At 27.2% G+C, this 23087-nt stretch overlaps 9 protein-coding genes across 9 annotated transcripts; 3 read left to right on the top strand and 6 right to left on the bottom strand.

The window, feature by feature from the left end:
- Positions 1 to 298: 298 nt before the first annotated feature.
- On the bottom strand, positions 299 to 8349 carry OCT59_028322 (uncharacterized protein; the record flags this gene model as incomplete). Its single annotated transcript, XM_066147206.1, has 20 exons — positions 299 to 594; positions 670 to 791; positions 861 to 1140; positions 1211 to 1386; positions 1466 to 1581; positions 1666 to 1914; positions 2009 to 2087; positions 2174 to 2419; positions 2502 to 2678; positions 2757 to 3018; positions 3093 to 4790; positions 4872 to 4998; positions 5096 to 5182; positions 5258 to 5338; positions 5423 to 5673; positions 5745 to 5935; positions 6018 to 6201; positions 6278 to 6975; positions 7054 to 7209; positions 7316 to 8349. The coding sequence occupies 20 exons, from the start codon at positions 8347 to 8349 to the stop codon at positions 545 to 547; spliced, it is 6264 nt and encodes a 2087-aa protein (XP_065993938.1). The 3' UTR covers positions 299 to 544.
- A 1628-nt stretch (positions 8350 to 9977) lies between these two features.
- Positions 9978 to 11360, top strand: OCT59_028321 (uncharacterized protein; the record flags this gene model as incomplete). The annotated part of the gene is made up of 5 exons (XM_025333577.2): positions 9978 to 10162; positions 10227 to 10438; positions 10515 to 10559; positions 10620 to 10755; positions 10826 to 11360. 5 exons carry the CDS (start codon positions 9978 to 9980, stop codon positions 11319 to 11321), a joined length of 1074 nt encoding a protein of 357 aa, XP_025171129.1. The 3' UTR covers positions 11322 to 11360.
- On the bottom strand, positions 11320 to 11921 carry OCT59_028320 (uncharacterized protein). Its single transcript, XM_025327474.2, has 4 exons — positions 11850 to 11921; positions 11704 to 11775; positions 11572 to 11626; positions 11320 to 11480 (listed from the first exon to the last, which is right to left on the bottom strand). Exons 1-4 carry the CDS (start codon positions 11896 to 11898, stop codon positions 11369 to 11371), a joined length of 288 nt encoding a protein of 95 aa, XP_025171128.1. The 5' UTR covers positions 11899 to 11921; the 3' UTR covers positions 11320 to 11368.
- A 630-nt stretch (positions 11922 to 12551) lies between these two features.
- OCT59_028319 (uncharacterized protein) lies at positions 12552 to 13853 on the top strand. Its single transcript, XM_025320533.2, has 2 exons — positions 12552 to 13133; positions 13220 to 13853. The coding sequence occupies exons 1-2, from the start codon at positions 12611 to 12613 to the stop codon at positions 13693 to 13695; spliced, it is 999 nt and encodes a 332-aa protein (XP_025171127.1). The 5' UTR covers positions 12552 to 12610; the 3' UTR covers positions 13696 to 13853.
- Positions 13854 to 14448: 595 nt separating this feature from the next.
- OCT59_028318 (uncharacterized protein) lies at positions 14449 to 16529 on the bottom strand (the record flags this gene model as incomplete). Its single annotated transcript, XM_025320532.2, has 3 exons — positions 14449 to 15052; positions 15134 to 15428; positions 15502 to 16529. The coding sequence occupies 3 exons, from the start codon at positions 16527 to 16529 to the stop codon at positions 14708 to 14710; spliced, it is 1668 nt and encodes a 555-aa protein (XP_025171126.1). The 3' UTR covers positions 14449 to 14707.
- A 209-nt stretch (positions 16530 to 16738) lies between these two features.
- Positions 16739 to 17579, bottom strand: OCT59_028317 (uncharacterized protein). Its single transcript, XM_025320531.2, has 3 exons — positions 17455 to 17579; positions 17209 to 17327; positions 16739 to 17132 (listed from the first exon to the last, which is right to left on the bottom strand). Exons 1-3 carry the CDS (start codon positions 17500 to 17502, stop codon positions 17069 to 17071), a joined length of 231 nt encoding a protein of 76 aa, XP_025171125.1. The 5' UTR covers positions 17503 to 17579; the 3' UTR covers positions 16739 to 17068.
- Positions 17580 to 17755: 176 nt separating this feature from the next.
- OCT59_028316 (uncharacterized protein) lies at positions 17756 to 18653 on the bottom strand. Its single transcript, XM_025327473.2, has one exon. The coding sequence runs from the start codon at positions 18598 to 18600 to the stop codon at positions 18187 to 18189; it is 414 nt and encodes a 137-aa protein (XP_025171124.1). The 5' UTR covers positions 18601 to 18653; the 3' UTR covers positions 17756 to 18186.
- A 1336-nt stretch (positions 18654 to 19989) lies between these two features.
- OCT59_028315 (uncharacterized protein) lies at positions 19990 to 21107 on the top strand (the record flags this gene model as incomplete). Its single annotated transcript, XM_066147204.1, has 3 exons — positions 19990 to 20518; positions 20646 to 20657; positions 20734 to 21107. 3 exons carry the CDS (start codon positions 19990 to 19992, stop codon positions 21105 to 21107), a joined length of 915 nt encoding a protein of 304 aa, XP_065993937.1.
- OCT59_028314 (uncharacterized protein) lies at positions 20870 to 23065 on the bottom strand (the record flags this gene model as incomplete). The annotated part of the gene is made up of 7 exons (XM_025323315.2): positions 20870 to 21430; positions 21492 to 21767; positions 21998 to 22256; positions 22333 to 22409; positions 22483 to 22657; positions 22826 to 22954; positions 23034 to 23065. 7 exons carry the CDS (start codon positions 23063 to 23065, stop codon positions 21272 to 21274), a joined length of 1107 nt encoding a protein of 368 aa, XP_025171122.1. The 3' UTR covers positions 20870 to 21271.
- Positions 23066 to 23087: the final 22 nt, after the last annotated feature.

Genomic DNA, 23087 nt, shown 5'->3' with positions numbered 1-23087 from the left:
CGTTGGCCTAATGGATAAGGCATCAGACTTCGGATCTGGGGATTGTGGGTTCGAGTCCCATGCGCCTCGTTTCTAAAAAACAATTTATTTTTTAAAAAAAATTCATTATTTTTCAGTAAAAAATTTGTTCGATTTAAAAAAAATTTCATCCAATTTCCGACAAAAGTCCTCATCTTTTATATAACTTGTTTTGTCGATCATTATAACATACATTTTACTATTATGCTTAAAAAAAAAAAATCACATGACTCTAATAGTAATACTACATGATAACTATTGTAATATTTACAAAAGTTTTTTCAAAAAATCCGTCGTATTTTGGCTTAAGTCCTTTAATATTAATTACATTTTGATTAATATACTACATTTATTCGACTACTTTTTGTTTAAAAAAAATAAATAAATAATACTAATTATTATATAATAAGAATATTTTAATAAAATTAATTATATATGTGTTGTGTATATATCGCCCAACCAATCTATAAATTATTATTACCATTACCATTACCGCTAAAAAATTAGATTAATTAAGAAAAAAATATTATACATTATTTTGCATTGAATCGTTATTTGACATTTCTTGTAAAACATCTAAAAATAGAATTGAATATATTTCATTAATATTAAAGATATATTTGGTAAAATACTTTTAAATAAAGGACTTACCATGCCAATAGTTATTTTGTAAATTATTTAACAGTTGATTAGCAGTTTGATCATCCATTTCAGTATTAGCATCAATTAAATTCCAACTTTCTTCAAACGAATTTTCTCCTTCATTACTTACACTTGAAATAAACAAAAAGATTATGATTAACAATTATAGTAGAAACAAATTAAATTTTCTAATAACTTACATATCACTTGATATTCTTGAAGAATATTCTCCAGAAGAACGTCTGAATGAAGATCTCGAACTGAAATAGTCCAAGTAATCAGAAATATGATGATCGGAATTAACGGAATTAGGTGAACCAGGAGAAACAGGAGAAACAGGTGTTTGAGATGATATTGGTGTACCAGTCGAAGAAACCGGGCTTGGAGTGCCCCTTATATTACGTGTTTGCGAACCTCTACTTAAATTTGTATCGATTCTCAGAGTTTGTGCATCGGAATCATTAACCATAATGCGTGGAACTAAATTAAAAAAAAAATAATTAGTTTAAATGTATATAAAAATCAATGAATAGTTAATAATTAAACTTACCGCCAATACCATTTGCTGTTGTTTCACTATGTCTTTCAACTCTTAATCGTCGTTCTCTAATCATTTTGAATTTCTTACGCCAATAAATTGTTCGTAATAAAGATTTGACGAGGTCTTTATTAACATTGTCATTAACTCTTTCTAACTTTTCTTTACGTTTTATGTATTCGTGAATTCTATATATAATATGATGAGTAAAAACAATTTAGTAAACTTCTATTTTCTAAAGTAAAATTCACTTATACTTTAACTTACTCTAAACATTGGTCGTCGTTAATCAGTCTATAATGCGCAAACATTATGAGCATATTAGTAAACGAAATCCCCTTTTCATTTCCATCGGAATCCTTTTCAACTGATAGTAATGCTTCCTAAAAGATACGAATAAATAAACGAACATAAATAAAATAAATTTCCCAGATATAAACTATTTAAAATTCATACGTTCAATTTACCTGATATATTTGATTATAAATTTTTCTACGTTCATAAATTTGACTTGTATTAATTTTTGATAAATTTCGTTCTAATTTTCTGATGTCAAGATTTTCAACTTCGATTAAACTATTTTTTTGTTTATTAGTACCCCATATTTGTCCTAGTGGTCCTTCCTCATGTGTAACAATAACAGTGGAATTTTTTATAAGATATGGCACAAGAAATTCATCATCATAAATTCGAACTCGAAACGATCCATTAAGTTTCTGTTATAAAATACATCGACAATAAATACCAAATAATATTTCAAAAAAATATATAAATACAAATTAATAACCATGTAAAAAAAAAATTTTTTACCGAGAAAAATTTTGCGATTTCATTGCTTTTTATGTATCCAGTTCTGTCAACATCAACATCCTTCCAAGCTTTCTTGAACGTAAATAATAAACTTCGGTTAAGGAAATAAACCAAAAAAAAAAAAAAATTAAAAATAAAAAGCAATCCCATTGAAGAAAAGGATATCCTCTGATTTCATCACGAGTAACTAATGAAAAATCTGCAGCAATTTGATAACAATACGAGAAATTGTCCGAAACTACCACAATAAACATATTCGCAAAAATATACATCGACAATACATTCCAGCTTATGAATAATATATATGACCACACTTTACTTCCACAATCTGATCCAAATATGTTATTTTCATCATCTACACAATTTGGTGGTTCAACTGCAAAATCATGCATGATTGAATTCCAGCCCTCACTAAATAATTTTCAATAAAAAGTGGTAAGAATTATATGTCTCTCAAGTACATCAAATTTTTTACCTTTAGAAAATAGCTTACCCAGTTGACATTCTAACAAGGGTTGTAATTGCAGTTGGAAATTGCCTGAAATTTACATGTCTACCTTCATTAGTTCCAAATTTTGTTAATCCAAAAATTTCCATAAACATGATAGTGTACACGACAAATATAATAGACCAGACTGCAAATAAATTGAGAATTGAAGGTAAACTCCCGCTTAAAAATAGAACGTAAAATTATTAATACACATTAAACGATGCATTATTTGATAAAAATTTTCTTAATAAAACTTACATCATATTTTTAAATAATTGATTCATAACATCACTTTTTTGAAATAGTTTTAGACAAATCAACACTAAAAATATATTTTGAGCTTGAGTCATTATTCTACTATTTCTCAATGCTAGAACTGAAATTGTCGTAGCCGCTGCTCCAGTAATCACAATAAAATCAAATACATTCCACTTATTATGAAACACTTTCCATCCTAGACCAATAGCTTTAGCGGACAATTCGAGTACATAAATTACAATGAAAATTATAAATACGACATCTGTAAAAAATAAAAGAGTAAAATTGTTAAACAAAATTTTTATTCTCAAATTAATGAATAATAAATATAAATACCTCTAATATTATCCCAAAGATGTGAAGTACTTTTTATTTCAGTCATTAATAATAAAATATGCAAAATATAAATAATACTCATAATCTTTGAAAGGGTTCCACGCTTTTCTGTTGCATAATCAAAACATAAAGCTCTAAATCTATTACTAGGTCGTCTCTTTGGAATTTTTGAAGGCGTAATTTGTTTCAACAACTTCTTCAGATCGACCCATCGTTTTTGATCGGCAGTTAAATAAGCCATCCCAGATTTCAATTGATAATTGGAAATGATTACGCTTACAAATAATGTCAAAACAAATACAGATCCAGCTAAATTAAAAAAAATAAAAAATAACGCATTCCATTTGGAAACATTAGATTGTGGAGAAAAATCTCGTCCCACAATATTCATAGATGTTGCCATAACATCTATCCACCCTTCTCCAGAAATAATTTCAAATAATATAAGTAAAGCCGATTTAAAATCATCAAAATTATACCCAAAAGGGTTACTCCATACTCTTGGCATCAATACATTAAAATTATATATACTATTGTCAAATTCATCTATACATTGATCATTTGTTACTATGGAATCGTCATCGTCATTACAATAAAAGAATAACCCGGCAAAAATATTAACTCCATAAATCGCAAAAGGTATCACTAAGCTTATGGAAAGTAATGACGCATCAATAATACGGGGAGCTCCCGCAATCAAAATAGAATAAAATATATCTTTCATCGAACTGGAAAATTTGATCAATCTAAGCGCACGTAAAGCTTTAAATGCACGAACGGTTTTTGCAACACCTCCAGTGCTTGTTGCTGAGATTGAAATGTTGATATAAAGAGTGATAAGCACAAAGAAATCTAACTGATTCCAAACATCAAGTAAATATGCATTTGGAGTTAAAAGAAATCCGTCGGCAATAATTTTAATAATGAATTCTACAGTAAATATTCCTGTAAACATAGCATCCGTAATCCAAAACCATGGGTATTTTACATCACCATTTTTTTCAAAATACTCTTTTTGATATGACATATTTGCAAATGCAGCGAAAGCAACACTTGCAATAATGCATAAATAGATGAATGCATTAAATACAAAATTCCATGTTGGTGAAGGTGATGTGCCATATACACGGTCGCCATGACTAGGTTCAACAAGAAGTTGGCAAAATCTTCGAAATCGATTACGAGGAGATAAAAACCAAAGTGATGCATCGTAATTTGGGTGTGCTGCCAAGAAATCAGCTTTAATGGCTTGATGTTCTTGAAAATCATCCATAAATGCTTCTGTAGATCTATCAGTAATTGGTTCGCCAAAGTCAGTTGTTCTCTCAAGCAAAGGCACTTTATCTATTTCATCATGATATCCAAAATATTGTTTAAGACGAATCACAAAATTGGTTGAAGTCTTCTTATTCCCAGTGATATTCTTTTTTCCAGTAGAATTATCGTTATCAGTCAAAAAATCTCTTACTCGACTTTTTTGTGTATGCAAGATCAAATTATATGGAATATTTTCAACAGCCAAAGCTTTTGGTTTGGCTTGGAAGTATTTATAAAAATTCCATCTATAAATAACGTCATCTTTCTTTTCTTTTGGATCAACATCACGTTTAAATGTTTGTAGCTGTATTTTGTGTTTTTGTTCTTCCGCAATTTCAAAATTCTCTTGTAGAACAGCAATAAACATAGTCAACAGGATAACTATCAGGAACAAAAAAGTTATTATATATAAACATAAATCAAATAGCCTATTAAATTAAATAAATTTTATTTTTGACTTACAGTTTGATAGACTGACATATATTATTAAGAATATGACTGATATAATGGCTGTACCTTTACTCCCTTTTTCAGATTCAAACTGCATTGTATTATATAATACAACTGTCCAATCTTCACCCGAAAACAACTGATTATACCAAATAAATAACGAGAAATTAGTACACCAAAAAAAAAAGGAAAAGGAAAAGGAAAAAAAAAGAACAACCATAATAATTTAATGTTACCTGATACAGGGCCAAGAAACTGTTAAAAATATCACTAAATCTCATTGTGTTACCATCTGGAATAGATCCTCTCAACAATTGTACCCCCTACATATATTGACACCTATGTTAACCGAAAATTACCTGCTAAAACTTAATAAATCGTTCATATCATATACTTACGATTATAGCTGCAATGAAATTAACAATAAAAATGAATAAAACTAAATTTGCAAAACCTGCCACACTTCCTAAAACTCTAACCTAAAAATCAATTTATAAATAATCATTAGAAAAATGGGTTAAAATATATAATTTCATAAAATCAATTTTTTTAAAAGAATTTACCAATAAATCTCTCAATCTAGGAATTGCAACAATAACTCTATAAACTCTGAGAATTTGAAATAGAGTTAAGTAAGGATAGATTACAGATTCTTTAATAAAAGGTAATTGTATAATACATGTTACAATAGCCAATGTAAAATCAACAATATTTTTTGTGGACTGGAAAAATAAGTGGTATTTTGGCAAATATGAAAAAAATCTCAATATTATTTCTATTGCAAATACTATTGTAAATATTAATTCTACGCGATCTGAAAAAAATAAAAATATTTAAGTTTACGAATTAAAATAAAAAAAAGGGAAAATAAGCATAAATAATTACCTAAAATAAAACTCTTTTCAGCTGACATATTAGAAGTTCGAAATGCCATTATAAATAAATCAGCAAATATTAAAACGATCCAAACATAAACTGTCTCATCCATCCTACGAGCAAACCAACTAGTTTTAGTCATTTGTTTTCCATCTTGTAGTGTCCAACCTTCCGTATCGTCAGATAAAATCGGTGTTGATCTTAAAAAATACATTATATTTAATTATTAGTTTTTTTTATATAAAAAAAATAAAAACAAACTTCAAAAAAATTCTATATTACTTGGATAATGTAAAGGCAGAATGTGATGTATCTTCTCGAATTTTTGCAAACATTTTTGTAATCACAGCCACGAATAAATTAATTAACCAAAAATTTAAAATAACTACAGTTAAGATAAAGAATATGCTTGCAAAAGCAAAATCTGAATCCATCACACGATACATAAGTTCCGTCCAATTTTGAACTAAAAATGTTAAAATTTTTTGTGAGAAAAATTTGTTTAATATTAATAAATAAATAGATTATTAAATAGTACATACTTGTTGAAATTACAAAAACTAAAATCATGGAAAAAAACACATTATCAAAAGATGCCAATCCACCGGAAGGATTTCCCACTTCCTCGCAAATTTGACCAATAGGACAAATAAATCCTTTTCCGCCGAGAGAACCTGATACCCCAACTGATTTTATCGATCCATCTATATCCATCCATCCTCCACAATATTGGTCTTCATGAAGATAAACATTTGATGGATTATTTATATCTTTCCATACACATCTTCTAGAAAACGATCCTTTGAATGCCTGTACTCCAATTATACTTAACAATATAAAAAAAAATCCAATAAAAGATGTCACATTAACCAATAACGGGGCACTTTTTTTCAGTGATTGCAGGATAGTTGCACATCCACTTGTAATAGCCAATAATCTCAAACTTCTTAAAGTTGAAATTGCTTTAAATAAGAAGAAATGCTGCACTCCTACTAAAGTAATCAACAAATCAATCCAATAAGATACTACTGCAAGTAAATCAATTCTGTTAAAAGTATGCCTAAGGAACGCTGTATTCATTGCTGACTTATGTGCTATAACTCTTGAAACATATTGATTTGACATCTGCGAATATTGTGAATCCGTTGACGCTTCTCTAACATCATGTTTTGACATGATTTCATTTTGCACTGGACTTATTATTAAACCTGATACTATAATACGCGCAATAATTTCCAAACTAAAATATTATCATAAATAACATAAGTAAATAAAAGAAAAAAACCTAAAAAAAAGGGGGGGATCAAATTTCTCTTACGTGTATATTATAAAAATTACTAATAAAGCATAATCAATTCCTGATGATCCCCATTTAGTCCTACGTGGATTGCTATCCGTAACTGGAGTCCATGCATCGATAATTAATAACAAAATATGTGTTATTATAAGACCTAAGATAATTGATTCTGTCCATCTAAAAAAAAAAATTATTATGAAGATCAAATTTATCGTAGATAAAATAAAAAAAAATTTAAAAAGTATAATTAAGCATCTTACATAATCACAAAAATTATACTTACGGATGATTTATAACTTCATATAATAAGAGCCTAATTGGATTTGTTGGTCCGAATATATATAACGAACGTCCTTCCAAAGGAGACTGTGACTGTAAATTATAAATTGTCTGAGGGCTCCTATCGTTAAATTGACCCGATGGGAACCTTTTTGACTTATGTTGTGAAGAATTAAAATTGTTATTGAGGGTAGGGCTATTTTTATCAGAAAAACGATTACTTTTCCAACTTTTATGACTTGAAGTTCTGGAATGAACATTAGAATCCAACTCTTCTTTTTCAAGCTGTTCTTGTGAAGCATTAGCCATATTTACAACACGAGTGGAAGCTCTTGCAAGCATTTGACTCATTCTACCGAGACTTTTGGTATGTCTTAGAACATTTTTTTTATTATTCTTTCCGTTCGAAGGAGCGAATTCTTGACTTTCATTTGAGACTGGTAAATTTGTAGAGGAGCCTAATGAATGATCCACACGATTTTTTGTTAGTTTTGCCGTATCGCTCTCGTCAATATGATCGAATCCTTCATCATCATCATTATATCTAAAGCCTAACTCACTAGAAAAACTTTCACGTCTTGGTACATCTGACATCTCGACAATATCATCATCGGGTAACATGTTATTTCTTCTCATATTCAAAAATGATGGCATTCGAATTGGTTGGAAGGTTATCGAAGATTCATGAGCATGTAAATCAACGTCTTGATCTGACGAATCTATGAATGTCCTTGAAGTTGTCATCGAAGGCCTTGTTGTAGGTGAATTATAAGAATGACCTAATGTACGGCTCCGATATAAATTAATTTCTCTATTATTATTATTAAAATCATGTGAAGGTGATATTGATCTGGACCTTCTACGAAATCCGGGATCGAGTATTGTTACAGGATTTTGTGAAGTTGTATTTGAACGCCCACGCATGCGTATTTGCTCGCCATTGTTATTATTATTTGCGGTAAGGAACGTCGTTTGAGTGTTATTGGGTTCGTCAAAAGTAACTAATGGTACATCAGTTGGTGGGTCATTTCCCTCCATGTGAATAAATTAAACTTTTTTTTTCTTTGCTCTAAAAAAAAAGAAAAATATTTCGTATTCAATAATGTTTGGTGTAAAAAATGTGAAAATCTCCATATAAAAAAAAATCGAAAAAAAAAAAATTTTGCGGGTATTACTTTAAATTGTAGTAAGTTATTTTTGTTATAAAAACTTTTTTAATACTTACCTTAGAACAAAATTGGTTTCGACGAATCTAAAAATATCCAAGTAAGAATTGTTGGCATTTGGCAAGTACAATATGTTTATATATGAGAACTTGAACCACTAATGTGATATTATAAAAATTAAAGATTTTTTTTTACCCAGAATTAGATAAGAATCAAAATTTTATATTACACAAAATATAAACAGTATAAAAAAAGGTCTGATCGTTTTTTGACTGTGCCAAGATTTTTCCAGTTTCAAAATGCTTGGCAGGTTTAAATTTATTATGGATAAAATCGTATGTAACAAATAAAGTATATAAAATTAAATAATCATCTACAGTACATTTTAGCAGAGATTCTTATTTTATCACCTCAATCAATTAAGTATTTGACGATCCCTTCTTGAATTATCACATAATATATAACATAATACAATAATAATGAGAACAATCTCGTTTCAAATTTAAATTAATGGCAAAACAATTTAATAGTCGTTTAATTCAGATACAAAATAGTAATCTTGTGTACCATAAAATAATTAGGTCTATAGTGTTTGAATACCTAATCAAAAACGTGATTGAAATCAATTACTTTCCCCAAACTTTTTCACGCGAAGCTCCTAACAAAAAAAGGGGATGTTTACGATCATTTAGACAAATATATATATATATATTTTTATTTTTAGGACAACGACAGATACAAAGACAAAAAAATATATATAATTTATCGGTAATTTGACTCGAATAAAAAGCGAACATATAAACACGTGATCAAATTTTATGTCGGGAATTACATTTTATCATTCAATCAAAGAAAATTATAATTTATAGGATTTTTGTTTAAATTAGTCACACTAATCAACAATTTTTTGACTAACGAACTTTAATATTACTACATTAAAATATCGTGTCCCACAGTTATTATTCGCGAGTTTAATTAAAACTTGCATATATGCATAACTTTTTGTGGTTTATTCGTAGTAACGTCATTACCATCCGAGTGTTTTCATATGCCAAAGTGCAACAGTAATTCTAATATAAATGGTAATAAATAGTTTATATAATTATAAAAGATAAATAATATTTACTTTTTGTTTCAAATTATAAATTTGTTAGATTAATAGATCACAAATCTGATAATGGTTACAAATGTCAGAATATAAATAGGATTATAAATCCCCCAAACTCGAAAAGATCAACATATAGTACAATGTCTTTGTGAATAAATAATAGGATAAGTTTCAATTTATTCAAAAATTTCTAACGAAACCTGGTTATATCAGATATAATTAATTAATTAATTATTACTAGAATTATAGAGACTACCAAATATATCAAACACCACTCAAAAAAAAGGCACAATACCGTCATAAATACGTTATTCATTATTTGGTTACACAATGCTGTTAAAAAGTGATATAAAAATTTTCAAAATCATCATAATTTATTTTTTAACAAAATAATGGTTTCGTCAAAAATGAAAAGGTGGTTTCCATTAGTAAAGTTACCAAACAGATATTATGATCCAAAACTTTTAAAATCACGTAAATGGTCACCATGGAATTTCCCATCAAGAAGAAAACACATTTATATCGGAATTTCTTTGGATTGGGCTCTCATCATTATTATATATGCTTTGACAGATTGGTAATTTTTTTATTAATTTTATTTTTTTAATCAAAAAAATTATTTATTTTCATTATTATTTTAGGCTCTTTAAAAATCCTCAACCACCTATTGCTTACTTTTCAGTAAATGATAATTCGTTGAAAGGTCCAGTTGTAGAAGAAATTGTTTCTTCAACATTAGCTACATTAATAAATACAGTTTTACCTGGTGTTATTATGATTTTGTTGGAATTGATTTTCTTTTATGATTTTTGGGATTTTTATCATATGATAATAGGTCATATCACAAGTTTTGGTAAAATCAAAACCATTTCTAACAAACTTTATTACTGCGCCACCGTATAATCTTAATGACAATTTTTTATTATTAGGACTAGGATTATTTACAACTGCGCTTGGATGGGTAACTGTTGGAAGTAAGTTTTTAGTATCTTTTTTATCTTTCAAATCAAATTAAAGTATCGTGTCTATTTTAGGCCATTTGGGACTTCGTCCGACATTCTTAACAAAGTGTCAACCAGACATGTCAAAAGTAGTAGCAATGAATATAACTCAAACTTACTTTACAAATGAAATTTGTACAAGTAAATTAAGTAAAGTAGAATATCAAGGGTGAGAATACATTTAAAAAATTAATTCTTTTATTTATTTTTATTTATTTATTTTTAATAACAATTTTTAGATTTCCAAGTGGACATTCATCTACAGCATTTGCTGGTTGGGTATTTTTTGTATTATATATTAATGGAAAATCAAAACCATGGACAGGGGGAGCTCATTTATGGAAAATTTTAGTACTTTTATTACCTTTATATTTTGCAACATGGATATCTTTAACAAGAATAATGGATTACAGACATTTTCCATTTCAAATAATAGTAGGAGCCTTAATAGGAATTGGTACAGCATTAATTTCATATAGATTACATTTTGGTAATAATGATTGGTTTCTTGGAGCAGGAGATGGAACTGATAATATACCTGGTCATTATAAGTATTTAGAAGATTGGGATGCTATTGATGATCAAGATGAAGTTCCAAATGTTAGTGATAATAATAGAGATTTAGAAATGGGATTAAATGAAGTAGGTAATAGAAATAATACTCATGAAAACAATGAAAGTAGTGAAGTGAATAATGGAAATACTGAAGAAGAAATGAATAATAGAAATAAATGAGAGTATAATAATCAATCTGAAGATAGATTATAATGTAAAGATTATTATTAATGTTTAATTTCAAATCCATGAAATTCAACTTTTTCAATTTCTTCTTCTTGTAAAGTGGTTTTATCAATTCTGGATGAAGGTGATCCTTCATATTGTAACCATTTTTTACTATATAATAATTAAATTTAATATTAAAATAATCCCCTTTTATTTATTTTTTTTTAAAAAAATAGTAGTATGTTTATATTAATTATCTTACAAAATTTCGATTTTTTCTCTTTCACCTTGTGCGATTCCGCTTACTGTACCTCTTTCTAAAAATAATAATTAAGCTAAATGAGTATTTTTTGTAAACATAATTAAAGAAACATATTATAAGATTATAATGAACCCGTATTTTTTACGTATCCAACAAGTTTTAATTCATTCACTTTGTCTTTTGTGTATTTTCGAAACCATACTCCTATTTAAAAAAGAAATTGATGAAAAGTCAATTTTAAAAAAAGAACAAATGACAAAATGGATGAATGGATTTACCTTGTACTTTACCGAATACTTCGTAATATAAACTAACAAATCTAGTCATTGCTAAAGAATTAAAGCAAAATTGTAAAACAATAAAGTTAACCCGATCTCTAATATTCAATAGTGCTACAAAAAGAATTTATTTATTTAGATGCAAATTTCATATGGGAATTTGCACCAATCAATAAAACTACTCCAACCGATTATAGTTAAGCAAAATTTCGATCTGCGATAATGCAGGAAGGGAAATTTCTAATTTCTGCCTATGAAGAATAAACACAAATTATTTTCTTTAAAAAGATTAACTATTATTACGACTTATTTACAAATATTGGGATTAATTTAATCTCACAAGAAACTCGCATAAATGTTCTTCCGTTTAAACTTTTCTTGATTTTCACGCTATGATATATGAATATTGACATTGTGACACCTTATTATTATATAATTATCATGAAAGGGTAACCATAAGTTAAATACGTCATTACCGATCTTTGAACATAATTAATCTCAAATATTTAAATTGAAAAAGTTCTTTAATCAATATAAATAAATATTATATAATTCTCCTAATGATTATGTTGTGCATGATGCATGTTTTTACACAAAAAAAAAAAGTGATTTGCATCGGCTTTCGAATGTCAATATACATTGTATTCATTAGTATTTAAACCACCTATTTAAATAATAAATTTTTATTCTTTTCTCTCCCTATCATTTAGGTTTCTTTTTAATTTTCATTCTTTTTCCTTACCACGAAAAAAAATCCCTTCATGGCACTTCCATCGGTTCAAAGAGTTTTTCTTGAATCAATAGCATCTTCATCAGACCCAGAAGGACGTTTTATTGAAGTCAATGGAATTCAAACATATTATAAAAAAGTAATCCCACAAAGTCATAAACATTTATTACAAAATCAACATTTTATTCCGAATGAAACAAATAAACCCGTAATTCTTTTACTACATCATATTCTTGGAAATCTATATACCTGGAGACATCATATGCAACCTTTAGCTGATGCTACGGGATGTCATGTTATAGCTTATGATAGACCAACTTTTGGTTTTACTGAGAGACCCACTAAATGGGAAGAAGGACAAAATCCTTATACTCAAGAAGCATCTGTAGATTTTGCGGTACAACTTGTGGCTAATTTGGGCTATAAAAATAGGAAAATCGCATTCGCTGGAGTATCTGGTGGTGGCGGAATAATTTGTGCCATCGCCATAAAATATCCAGATTTAGTCCATTCTTTAATTTTAATAGCTCCTTCCATAAGACCCGAAGACCAAGGTAAAAATATTATATATAATTTATATGTGTAAAAAATTTTTTTTTAAAAAAAAAGAAATTGAAATCTTTTTTTCTTTCTTTCTTAGGCCCACCGCCAATCGGTCGACATATATTAGGTTCAGCTCCGGGACGACTTTTCATAAAAATTGCATTATATCAATACCTACCACTCACATTATTTTATCACAATACAAACTCAATTCCTGATTGGGAAACTGTAGTAAAACCAACTTATCGAGTTCCATTAACTTTACCAAATTTTTATGAATCATTTTCATGGTTAATGAAGTATTTTGTACCATTAAATATTCTTCCTAACAAAGATATTTTAACGCAAAAACCAATATTATATATATCAGGTGATGATGATAGATATTTACATGTTGATAAACACAGGGAGGTATTTGATGAAATTGCTTCAACTCCGACTTCTTCAACTTCTCATCCAAATTTTAAAATGGAATTCAAAGTAATAAATGAATGTGGTCATTTACCTCAAGATGAAAAACCTCAAGAAGTTTTAAATTCTATTATTGACTTTTTGATTTCATTGCAAATTTAATTATTCTTGCTATTAATTTCAAATGTTTTTAAATTAATTTTTTTTTATTTATGATTTTTTTTATTAATAATATTTTTAAGTTTTTAATGTATTTATACGAAAAATTTTAATTATTAAAAATGCCACTACATGACATTTTTATACGTATGATATGTAGTAAAAAATATTTCATGCCGGTTAAAAATTGTTGCAAGTTTATGTTACGAGTAAACTTAATTAAAGTAATTAAAGTCAACTTCTTAAATAGCAGCAAAACAATCACCTATTGTTCTAAAGTTAGAAAACATCTACCTAAAAGTGATACCGTAATCGGATCACATGAATATCGCGTCCACAATACATAAATACACCAGTTACGCGTTTTTGGTGTATCCGTTTTCCGAAGGGTGGGATGTGCATTACTGATCATTTGATGAGCATTTTTAACCTTTGTACTTGTGTTTCTGTTATGACAGTTTGCCTGCCTTTCTTCCTTTCTTGAAATAATATTTTTGACGCGTTTTTTTATTACGCGTATTGTTATTTCGCATTCCTCTAAAAAAGAATTTTGTGATGAATGGAATATTATACATTTAGTAGGTACAATATATATTTTGTTCAAATAATTCATAATAATGCTTAAATTTGTCAATAAAATTATTCTAGTTTAAATATTATCTTTAATTAATTGAATTAATTAATATTATTATATCATACTGTATATTGTATTTTACTATTAATATAACATTAAAAAGAGAAAAAATATTAATATTATGTATATACGTAAATTTTACTACTAAATATAATATATAAATATACAAACTATACAATATGTATGCTAATTTATGATAAGAAGAAAGAGTTTGATATAATATACAAACTATACGATATAAAATGTATGCTAATTTTATGATAAGAAGAAAGAGGTTGTTTATAATTCTATTAATTCAAACTTAATATACACAGTATATCAGAACATATTAAATTAAAAATTTTCTCTCTTCTTACTAATTCTCCTTTTCATAATCTTCTTTTAATCCTTTTTATTTTCGGATTTCTTACTAAAACTACAAGAAATTTTGTGACTTTTCCAATCTCCCTTTTGACAACTCTTACCACAATATCTTGCATTCTTACAAGGACATTGCATTGTGGTGGATATTTGTCCACAATAATCACATTTATTACCAATAACTTGATTTTCTCCTTCACCACCCCTTGAAGCATTTGTTTTTGATTTATTATTTACATATCCTTTATATCCTTTCAGATTCTCAGGATCTAGTGTCATTATACGTGCATTATTAATCGGGGACACTTCTAATCTAGCTGTCTTTGATAACCCTTCCTGAGGAAGATCTCTAGTTAGATCTTGCACCTACAAAAAATAAAAAATTTGAATATTTAAATTTTTTTTAACAAAATAAGTAAAAATAAAAATAAAAATAAAAATATTTACCGGTTTTTTGACATTTTCAATCTCTGCGATTTGTACCCATATTCCTTGTTCTTCTAATTCTTCATTAAATTCATTTGCTTCACTAGCAGCTTCTCGGAATAAACTTATATCAAATTTATTTGGATGCATATCACTATCAGATCCAAATACAATACATGTTGCAGCTTTATATAAAGAACGAGCTGCCATTGGTCGGTTTGTTTCTCGATATTCTTTACCAACTTTTAAAAACAATTGTTTCGCTTGCTTGAATTTTCTTAAATCTAACATAACAGTAGCAAGATTGAATTGATATCTAAAAAGAATCAAATAATAATAATTTATTAAGTTAATTCAAAAAATATATATAAATGTTTATTTGTACTTACTTTGGATAATAAAGTTGATAGAATGGAAAAGTAAAGTGAAAAGGAATGTTGGGAGTTGACGAATCATCATCTTCAAGCGGTATATCTATAGGAAATGTTGGATTACTTTTGCTACATTCTAAAATATCTATAGCCCATTGAACGATATTACGAATAGATTCAGTATTTGTATTTGGAGATTGCACAAGAGTTTGAGCAAATCTAAAATAATATAGGGACAACATTTCTAAACTTAATAAAAAAGCCCATTTTGGAGAAGTTATGATCTTTGAATAAATTCTTGTTCTTGCATCTGATGTCAAAACAGTTTCTGCTGTCATTGAAGAATTATAACGTAAAGGTTTTACTTCCATTACTGAAGAAATTGGGATTCCATTTAAAGCTTGAATAGCGAAACCTTCAATAAAATCCAATAAATATAAACCCAATAATTTTCTCATACATGCGATATAAATTATACATCTTGTAAATAAGACAGTTTGAGCTTGATCTGGTACAAATTTTAACCAAACAAATGAGGACATTATTCCTTGTTGAAAAGAATCCAATGCTTTATCAATATCATTATGATCTTCACTTTGTAATTGATTTCTTAAAGATCTCATCATTGAAGTAAATTTTTTTTCAGAATATACTCCAAGAAAAGAACCTGAAGTTGTAACAGTTTTAACTATATTCCTAACTTCTGTTACAAAATCTTTTTGTCTAAATAATTCATGTAGTATATCCCTTGCTGCTGATATATAAGACCCAGCTTCATTTATTGCAAGAGCGTTAAAAAAATATGTAAGCGCTTCAGTGTAAGCCTCTCTGTCTTTTTGAGTTGTTATTATTCTTTTACCTCTATGTTGTGAATTTCTATGGTAAACTCTTAAACCTTCTAACCAAAGTTCACCACCTTGATAAACACACCATTCTGCAGAACCATATTCTGGTCTATAACCATGTCTAGAAACACGTTTATATATTCTTAAAAATGGTTGAACCAAACGAATTGGTTTTTGGTGTGTAGCACGATATTTATTCATAACGTAAAAGTTGTTTTATTTTTTAAATCGCAAAGTGAAAAAGTAAAATTTTAAGAGTAAATGATACTTAATTTTAAGTCAATACGCGAAGTTCCAATCGGAAAAATAATTTTTTAAATAACCAAGTATAATGCTGCTGTATTATGGTAAAAAAAAATGTGAACAGAAAATCTTCAAATCATGTGAATTTTGAACAACATTAATTTATTTATACATATGGAATTTGTGAATTTGTGAATTTTTAATAAATAATACTTAATAATACTTTTTTTTTCATTATTATTCGTTTTACATTTGTGAATTAATTGTAATTATATTTGGTAATCATATTAAAAGGTTCCCTTTGTTGTTTTTTTTCCTTTCATTTTGATATAAAAAGAATTTTTTTTAAAAAATTTCTTTTTTTTATTTTAAGAACAGAGCACAAAAATAATTTATAATTCTGACATAAAAAAAAAAGCTAATTATATATATATAATAAGTATTGTGTAAAAAAAAGAAAACAGCTTATTAAATTATTTATATAAATTATGTCAAATTCAAGGTATAGTTTGATAAGTAATTGTATATTCGGTATTATATCTTTTACGTTCAGAGAAGAAGCTAAATAATAAATAATTAAATGATTAATAATTGTATTTTTGTAATTAGAAATAGATAACTAAATTAAATTACTTACTAATAAAAAATCAATCCAAAGACTGGGAAAAAGAAGATAAGTAAAGTCCAGAGAAGTTTTCCTGCTGAAGTGCGTTCACTTTTGAAAACTTCATAGATGGCAAAAATATCGAGAATAAACTAAAAAAAACAAAAAATAAAAATAAAAATAAAAAATAAATGATCGAATATAAATAAAAATATATTTTTTTATTATTATAAATATAAATATTTATTTTTATTATTATTAATAATATAAATTACATACGATGAGGAAACCAAAAAATCCTCCACTGTAATGAAGTAAGTTTGCCATTATTATTGAAACTGAAATATTATTTTCTTATCGTTTAAAAAAAAAATGGTCGTAAAGAAAACAAAAGTACAGTTACCGGTTAAGGTCCGCTTAAAAAGCCTGCTCTTATATAATTAGTAAATTATGTAACAAGGTAACGTTAGTGATGTGATAGATAATCAACGATCGGGTTAACGGCTTATCAGTTATTCAGTTATTGAATGTAATTAATAATAACAGATACTGAATACATAATAATAATACTGAATACTATAGTAAGACATGGGCGTTTTTTTTTACGCCTTTGTTTTTATTATTATCACGTGGTAATTTCGATTAATCGAAATATGTTAATCAAAAGTTTAACCGAGGTACAAACTTTAACTTTATCGATAGGATAGCAAAAAGAAAAGTCGAGAACAAGCCAAATCAATAAAATTAAAAATAAAATTAAAAATATCTACAAATGATCAAATGATCTCGCATGAAAACTAAACCGCCAAAAAAAAAAAATTCTCGAAAATTTGGAAAAAAAAAAGAAAAATTTGATTGACTGTTGTTTCGAACTAAAAATTTTATACTTTACATTAATAAACCAGATAAATAATAAATACTAAAGAAGTGTATTAAATACTTACTAATAAGTAAATAAGTAAATACACGCGTTTGGTTAAAGGATCACATGATAAATGATTTATGGTTCAATTAGACTCTTACTAACATTGAATAATAATCTTCAAAAATTTTTTTATCCCCCAAATTTTTACTTTTATAACGAAGCGAAATTATCAAAACTTCATCTCCTATATTAATTCTCACGGAAAAAACTTTTTTCTTCTTAAAACGAGGAGGGGGAGATTTTATAGATGAATAAACATCTTTTAACATTACATGAAACGTTTCAAAATTATGTAAAGGTTCTTGTGCGATGAACATAAGTCGTTTATCCGTAAGAAATATTTTACCAGTCGCCGAATACTCTTTTATGGTGGTTCCTTCAATAACCACTTTAAACTTTACTGGTTGATGACGATGAAAATAGGATTCACCTGCCAATGGAACAGGTATTTTGGTATTTTCATGAAATTTTGTTTCGAGAGAATTTATATACGTACTCATATTTACATGTAAAATTACAATAAATAATTATAAAGAAATTATTTGTGAAAGAAGAGAAAGAGAAAAAAAAAAAGATTTAAAATGAAAAAGATTTATACAAATGTAAATAAAATATTCAATTCATTTCCATTTATATCTTTTCTATGTATGCTAGATAAATCTAAAATCTAAAAATTTAATATAAATCATAGGAACGTGGGTACATATTTTTATTCGTATTACTAAAAAGGTTTTCATCAGTCGAGTGTAGTAAAAAAATGTAAAAGTATATATCATCCGTTTTACGAAAATGATTGATTACGCGTTTTGTTTTCGTTTCCATAATCTACAATCACTTAACAATTACGAATCATTATAATTTAACATACAGCCTTTATTTATTGACTAATTTGATCATTTTAATCATCGTTTATTACTTTATTTGCAATACGAGGTATAAAATCGGTCTCTGTTTTCTTTATATAGAACTTTAGAATTCTAGAAAAAACATGGCAAATCTGTTCTTTAATAGACAGTGTAACAAGTACTTGCATTATACATAGCAAACTGCAAAAAAGTTGCCTATCGTGTTCTGTATCACCTTACTTTCTTTGAACCCGTATGTATACAGTAACACGAAAAGAGTCCAGCTGAATTCTTTTGCCTTTATACTAATGTTAGTTATGGCGTAGCCAAGTATAGAAATCTGATGTATAACGCTATATACAACTTCAGAGGTTTGGTTTGACCTGTTTGATCCCTGCATTACTTATATTAGAATTTTAGTAATTTAATATCAGGTCGTAATGAGATACTACCAAGTACCTAAATGATTCCGTGCAAAGGATTTATATAATATAAAAGGGAACGTTAACATTGGTTCATTTCATCATGTGATTTGACAATTAATACATCATTGAATTTGTACTCCTGGTACTAATGTGTTCTGATTGGTATAAATATGGCACTAATCAAAATCAACTATAATTTTTGGATTTTTTTTTTGATTCATTACTAATTTTAGGATTAGTGGTAATTATTTATGTCGGGTATTATTTTTTAAAGCAGCAGTGACAACAAGTTTTGGAATATATTAAAATTTTAAAATGTCCCAAAATCTGTCCAAAACTTGTACGAGACTTGACCAAATTTATTCATTTGATTCTTAAAAGTTATAATAGAATGGACCGAAAATATATTCCGATTGTTGATCGATGAATTGGCTTTGCTTAATGGCTTAGCAAGCTTACCTGTAACGATCATTTTATAAAATAGTTACACTTGTATGATTGACAATAACTTCTTTATCTGTCAAATCATCTTTTTGCATTAAAATATCTTGTCCCATCTAAAAAAAAAAAAATTTAAATTTTTTTTCTCTCTCTCTCTTTTTCAAATAAAAAAAAAGAAATGGATATAATAAATCAACTTCCGGATCGTTTATTATTCGCAATACCAAAAAAAGGACGACTTCATGAACAGTGTATATCTTTACTTAAAGGAGCTGATATAAATTTTCATCGTCATAATAGGTTAGATATCGCCTTAGTAAAAAATTTACCTCTCGCACTTATATTCCTTCCAGCAGCTGATATCGCAAAATTTGTTGGAGATGGAAATGTTGATCTGGGTATAACAGGTCAAGATATGGTAGAAGAATGTGAAGTTAGTGATAAAATTGATGAAATTATGGAATTAGGTTTTGGTCATTGTAAATTACAAGTACAAGTACCTATTAAAAGTGGTATAAATAAAGTTGAAGAATTAGTTGGTAAAAAAGTTGTAACTAGTTTTGATGTTTTATCTTCAAAATATTTTTCTCAATTAGATAAAGATAATTTAACTGATAAAGAAAAAGATGAAGGTAAAAAAACTAAAATTGAATATGTTAGTGGTAGCGTTGAAGCTGCTTGCGCTCTTGGATTGGCTGATGGTATCGGTAAGTTGATTTGATTAAATATAATTAAAAAGTATAGTATTATTATAAAAGAAATTTTATAATTTTAATTTTATTAATTTTATTAAAAAAAAAAAAATTTTTTTAAATTTTTAATTTAATTATTTAGTCGATTTAGTTGGTAAGTGTTGATTAGTTATTTAAAAACTTTTTCTCTACATATTTAAACTAAAAAATTAACATTCTCCTACTCATAGAAACCGGAGAAACAATGAAAGTAGCAGGTTTACATGCAATTTCAACAGTACTTGAAACACAAGCCATTTTAATTCGAAACAAAAACCCTGCCAATCCATATTTAGTTTCTAAAATAACTTCTCGACTTAAGGGTGTAATAGCAGCAAAAAAATATGTTTTATTAAATTATAATATTATAAGAGATAATCTTAGAGAAGCAACAAAAATTACACCAGGTCGTCAAGCTCCTACGATTAGTCCTTTAGATGATGGTAATTGGGTTGAAGTTCAAAGTATGGTAGTAAAAGAAGAAGTAGCTGAAATTATGGATAAATTGGAAGAAATTGGTGCAAGAGATATTATGTTGTTTAAGATTGATAATTGTAGAGTTTAAAAAAATTAATTTAATTTTTAATTTTCTTTTTTTTTGCTGTATTTTTCTGTATTCAAGTTCAGAATGTTTTTAAAGTTAGAGAAGGTGATGTTCTTAAAAAGTGTATATATTATAATAAATTCCAGTATCTATAAATATTTAATTTAATTCAATCTTTATCTTAATTAAAGTTTTCCTTTCGGTGATAAATCACCACATTCATCCATAATTTCTAATCCACGAATCATCGTGGGTTTAAACATTTTTGCGTAAGCTTTAGCTTGAGCGGAACTAGCTTGATTCCTAGCAATTCTAGCTGCAATGCCTTGAGTGATAACTGCCAACTTTATAAATTTCAATTAATCAGATTGAATAATAAATGAAAATTTATATAATTGAACTTACCCTAAAAAATGAAGATACAATACAAAATTCAAATTTATGTATAGGATAATCTCTTTTCGACTTATCACAATATAATTTAATTAATTCATTAGCCGAAGGAATTGGTAAATCAGGAATATCAAATAAACCTATCATTTTTTCTGAATAATTTTCTTTTGTATAAAAATTCATTAATAAATTTGCCAAATCTGATAAAGGATGTCCAATTGTTGATAATTCCCAATCTAAAACTCCAATAACTTTTGGTTCTGTTGGATGGAATATCAGATTATCTAACTAATAAAAAAAAAATTATTATTAATTATATGTGTGTGTATATATGTATGTTTATTATTATTATTATATAATTTTATCCAGTGTTGGCTAATTGGACTAAATTGGATTATAAAACTGGACTTGTAAATCGGATTTGTAAATTGGACTTGTAAAACTGGACTTGTAAAACTGGACATTCAAATCCAATCAAAAAATAACTGGACTTATAAAGTGACCAACATTGATTTTACCTTAAAATCTCCATGTACAATGGTAGTTTCATCATCAATTTCATTCTTTTTAAACCATCTAATCATATCATCAAGTCTAGGTAATGGACCAACTTCACTACCATTTTCATCTTTAATATTAGCTTGAATCGTTGATACTTTAACTAAAGAACGAAATTGACGTGAATAAAATCCCGAAGATTTTCCATAATTCTCTAATCCAATTGCTTTATAATCAACAGAATGAAGTTTAGCTAATGTATCAATAGCTGAATACCAGCTAAAAAAAAAATCCGAGTTAAAGAAAAATTATGATCTTATTTTTTATAAAATAAAATAAAATAAAATAAAAATACCATTTATATCGATCTTCTTGAGAAAGTGATAATAATCGAACATCTTCAAAAATTCTTCCTTCTAAAAATTCCATCACCTAAGGAAAAAAAAAATCTTTAATTAAATAATTATATATAAAAGAAAAACAATATGTTAAAAGGAATAATTACATAGAAAGGAGTTCCTAAGATTGAATTATCTTCACATAATAGATAAACTTTGGGAACAGGAACGTTGGTATTTTTGCCTAATGCATCCAAAACACGAAATTCTCGTTCAACAGCATGAGCAGTACTTGAAAGTAATGAACCTGGTGGTTTTTTTCGAAGTACATATCGTGTCTTACTGATATAAATTAAGGTAAGTAATTAGGAATAATTAGAGCAATTAAGTAATTTAGAGTAATTAAAGTATTTTCAGAATTATTAAAGTAATTAAGTAATAAGGGTAATTAAAGTATTTCAGAATAATTAAAGTAATTAAGAATCATTTAGTTATTAAAGTTCATCTTACTTTGAATCAAACAAGAGATAAGTTGGATTACTTTGTCCAAATTTAAATTGGCGAACTATTAAAGGAGGTTTGAAATTTGAAATTTTTGTTAACAAATATTTCTCAAGGGTTGAAACATTTATTTGCGATCTATAAAATTGTAATGAATATATATGTATATTAAAAAAAACAGTTCTAACAAAGCTCTCAAAAAATGAAGTTTATTCACCGAACTTCGGTCGTGCCTTGAGCGTTCGTCATTTTTTTTTTCTTTCCCAGAATA

Source organism: Rhizophagus irregularis, chromosome 8, assembly GCF_026210795.1.
Source record: "Rhizophagus irregularis chromosome 8, complete sequence".
Lineage (NCBI taxonomy): Eukaryota > Fungi > Glomeromycota > Glomeromycetes > Glomerales > Glomeraceae > Rhizophagus > Rhizophagus irregularis.
This window is presented reverse-complemented; position numbering and strand designations above follow the sequence as displayed.

Coding starts and splice junctions, on each gene's coding strand:
- OCT59_028317 (XM_025320531.2), bottom strand. CDS start 17,502: ATGGCAAACTTACTTCATTACAGTGGAGGATTTTTTGGTTTCCTCATC. Junction 17,328..17,454: donor GATTTTTTGGTTTCCTCATC/GTATGTAATTTA, acceptor TGTTTTTTTTAG/TTTATTCTCGATATTTTTGC. Junction 17,133..17,208: donor TTTGGATTGATTTTTTATTA/GTAAGTAATTTA, acceptor TTTATTATTTAG/CTTCTTCTCTGAACGTAAAA.
- OCT59_028320 (XM_025327474.2), bottom strand. CDS start 11,898: ATGACTAGATTTGTTAGTTTATATTACGAAGTATTCGGTAAAGTACAA. Junction 11,776..11,849: donor AGTATTCGGTAAAGTACAAG/GTAAATCCATTC, acceptor TTTTTTAAATAG/GAGTATGGTTTCGAAAATAC. Junction 11,627..11,703: donor TGGATACGTAAAAAATACGG/GTTCATTATAAT, acceptor TATTATTTTTAG/AAAGAGGTACAGTAAGCGGA.
- OCT59_028319 (XM_025320533.2), top strand. CDS start 12,611: ATGGCACTTCCATCGGTTCAAAGAGTTTTTCTTGAATCAATAGCATCT. Junction 13,134..13,219: donor CATAAGACCCGAAGACCAAG/GTAAAAATATTA, acceptor TTTCTTTCTTAG/GCCCACCGCCAATCGGTCGA.
- OCT59_028316 (XM_025327473.2), bottom strand. CDS start 18,600: ATGAGTACGTATATAAATTCTCTCGAAACAAAATTTCATGAAAATACC.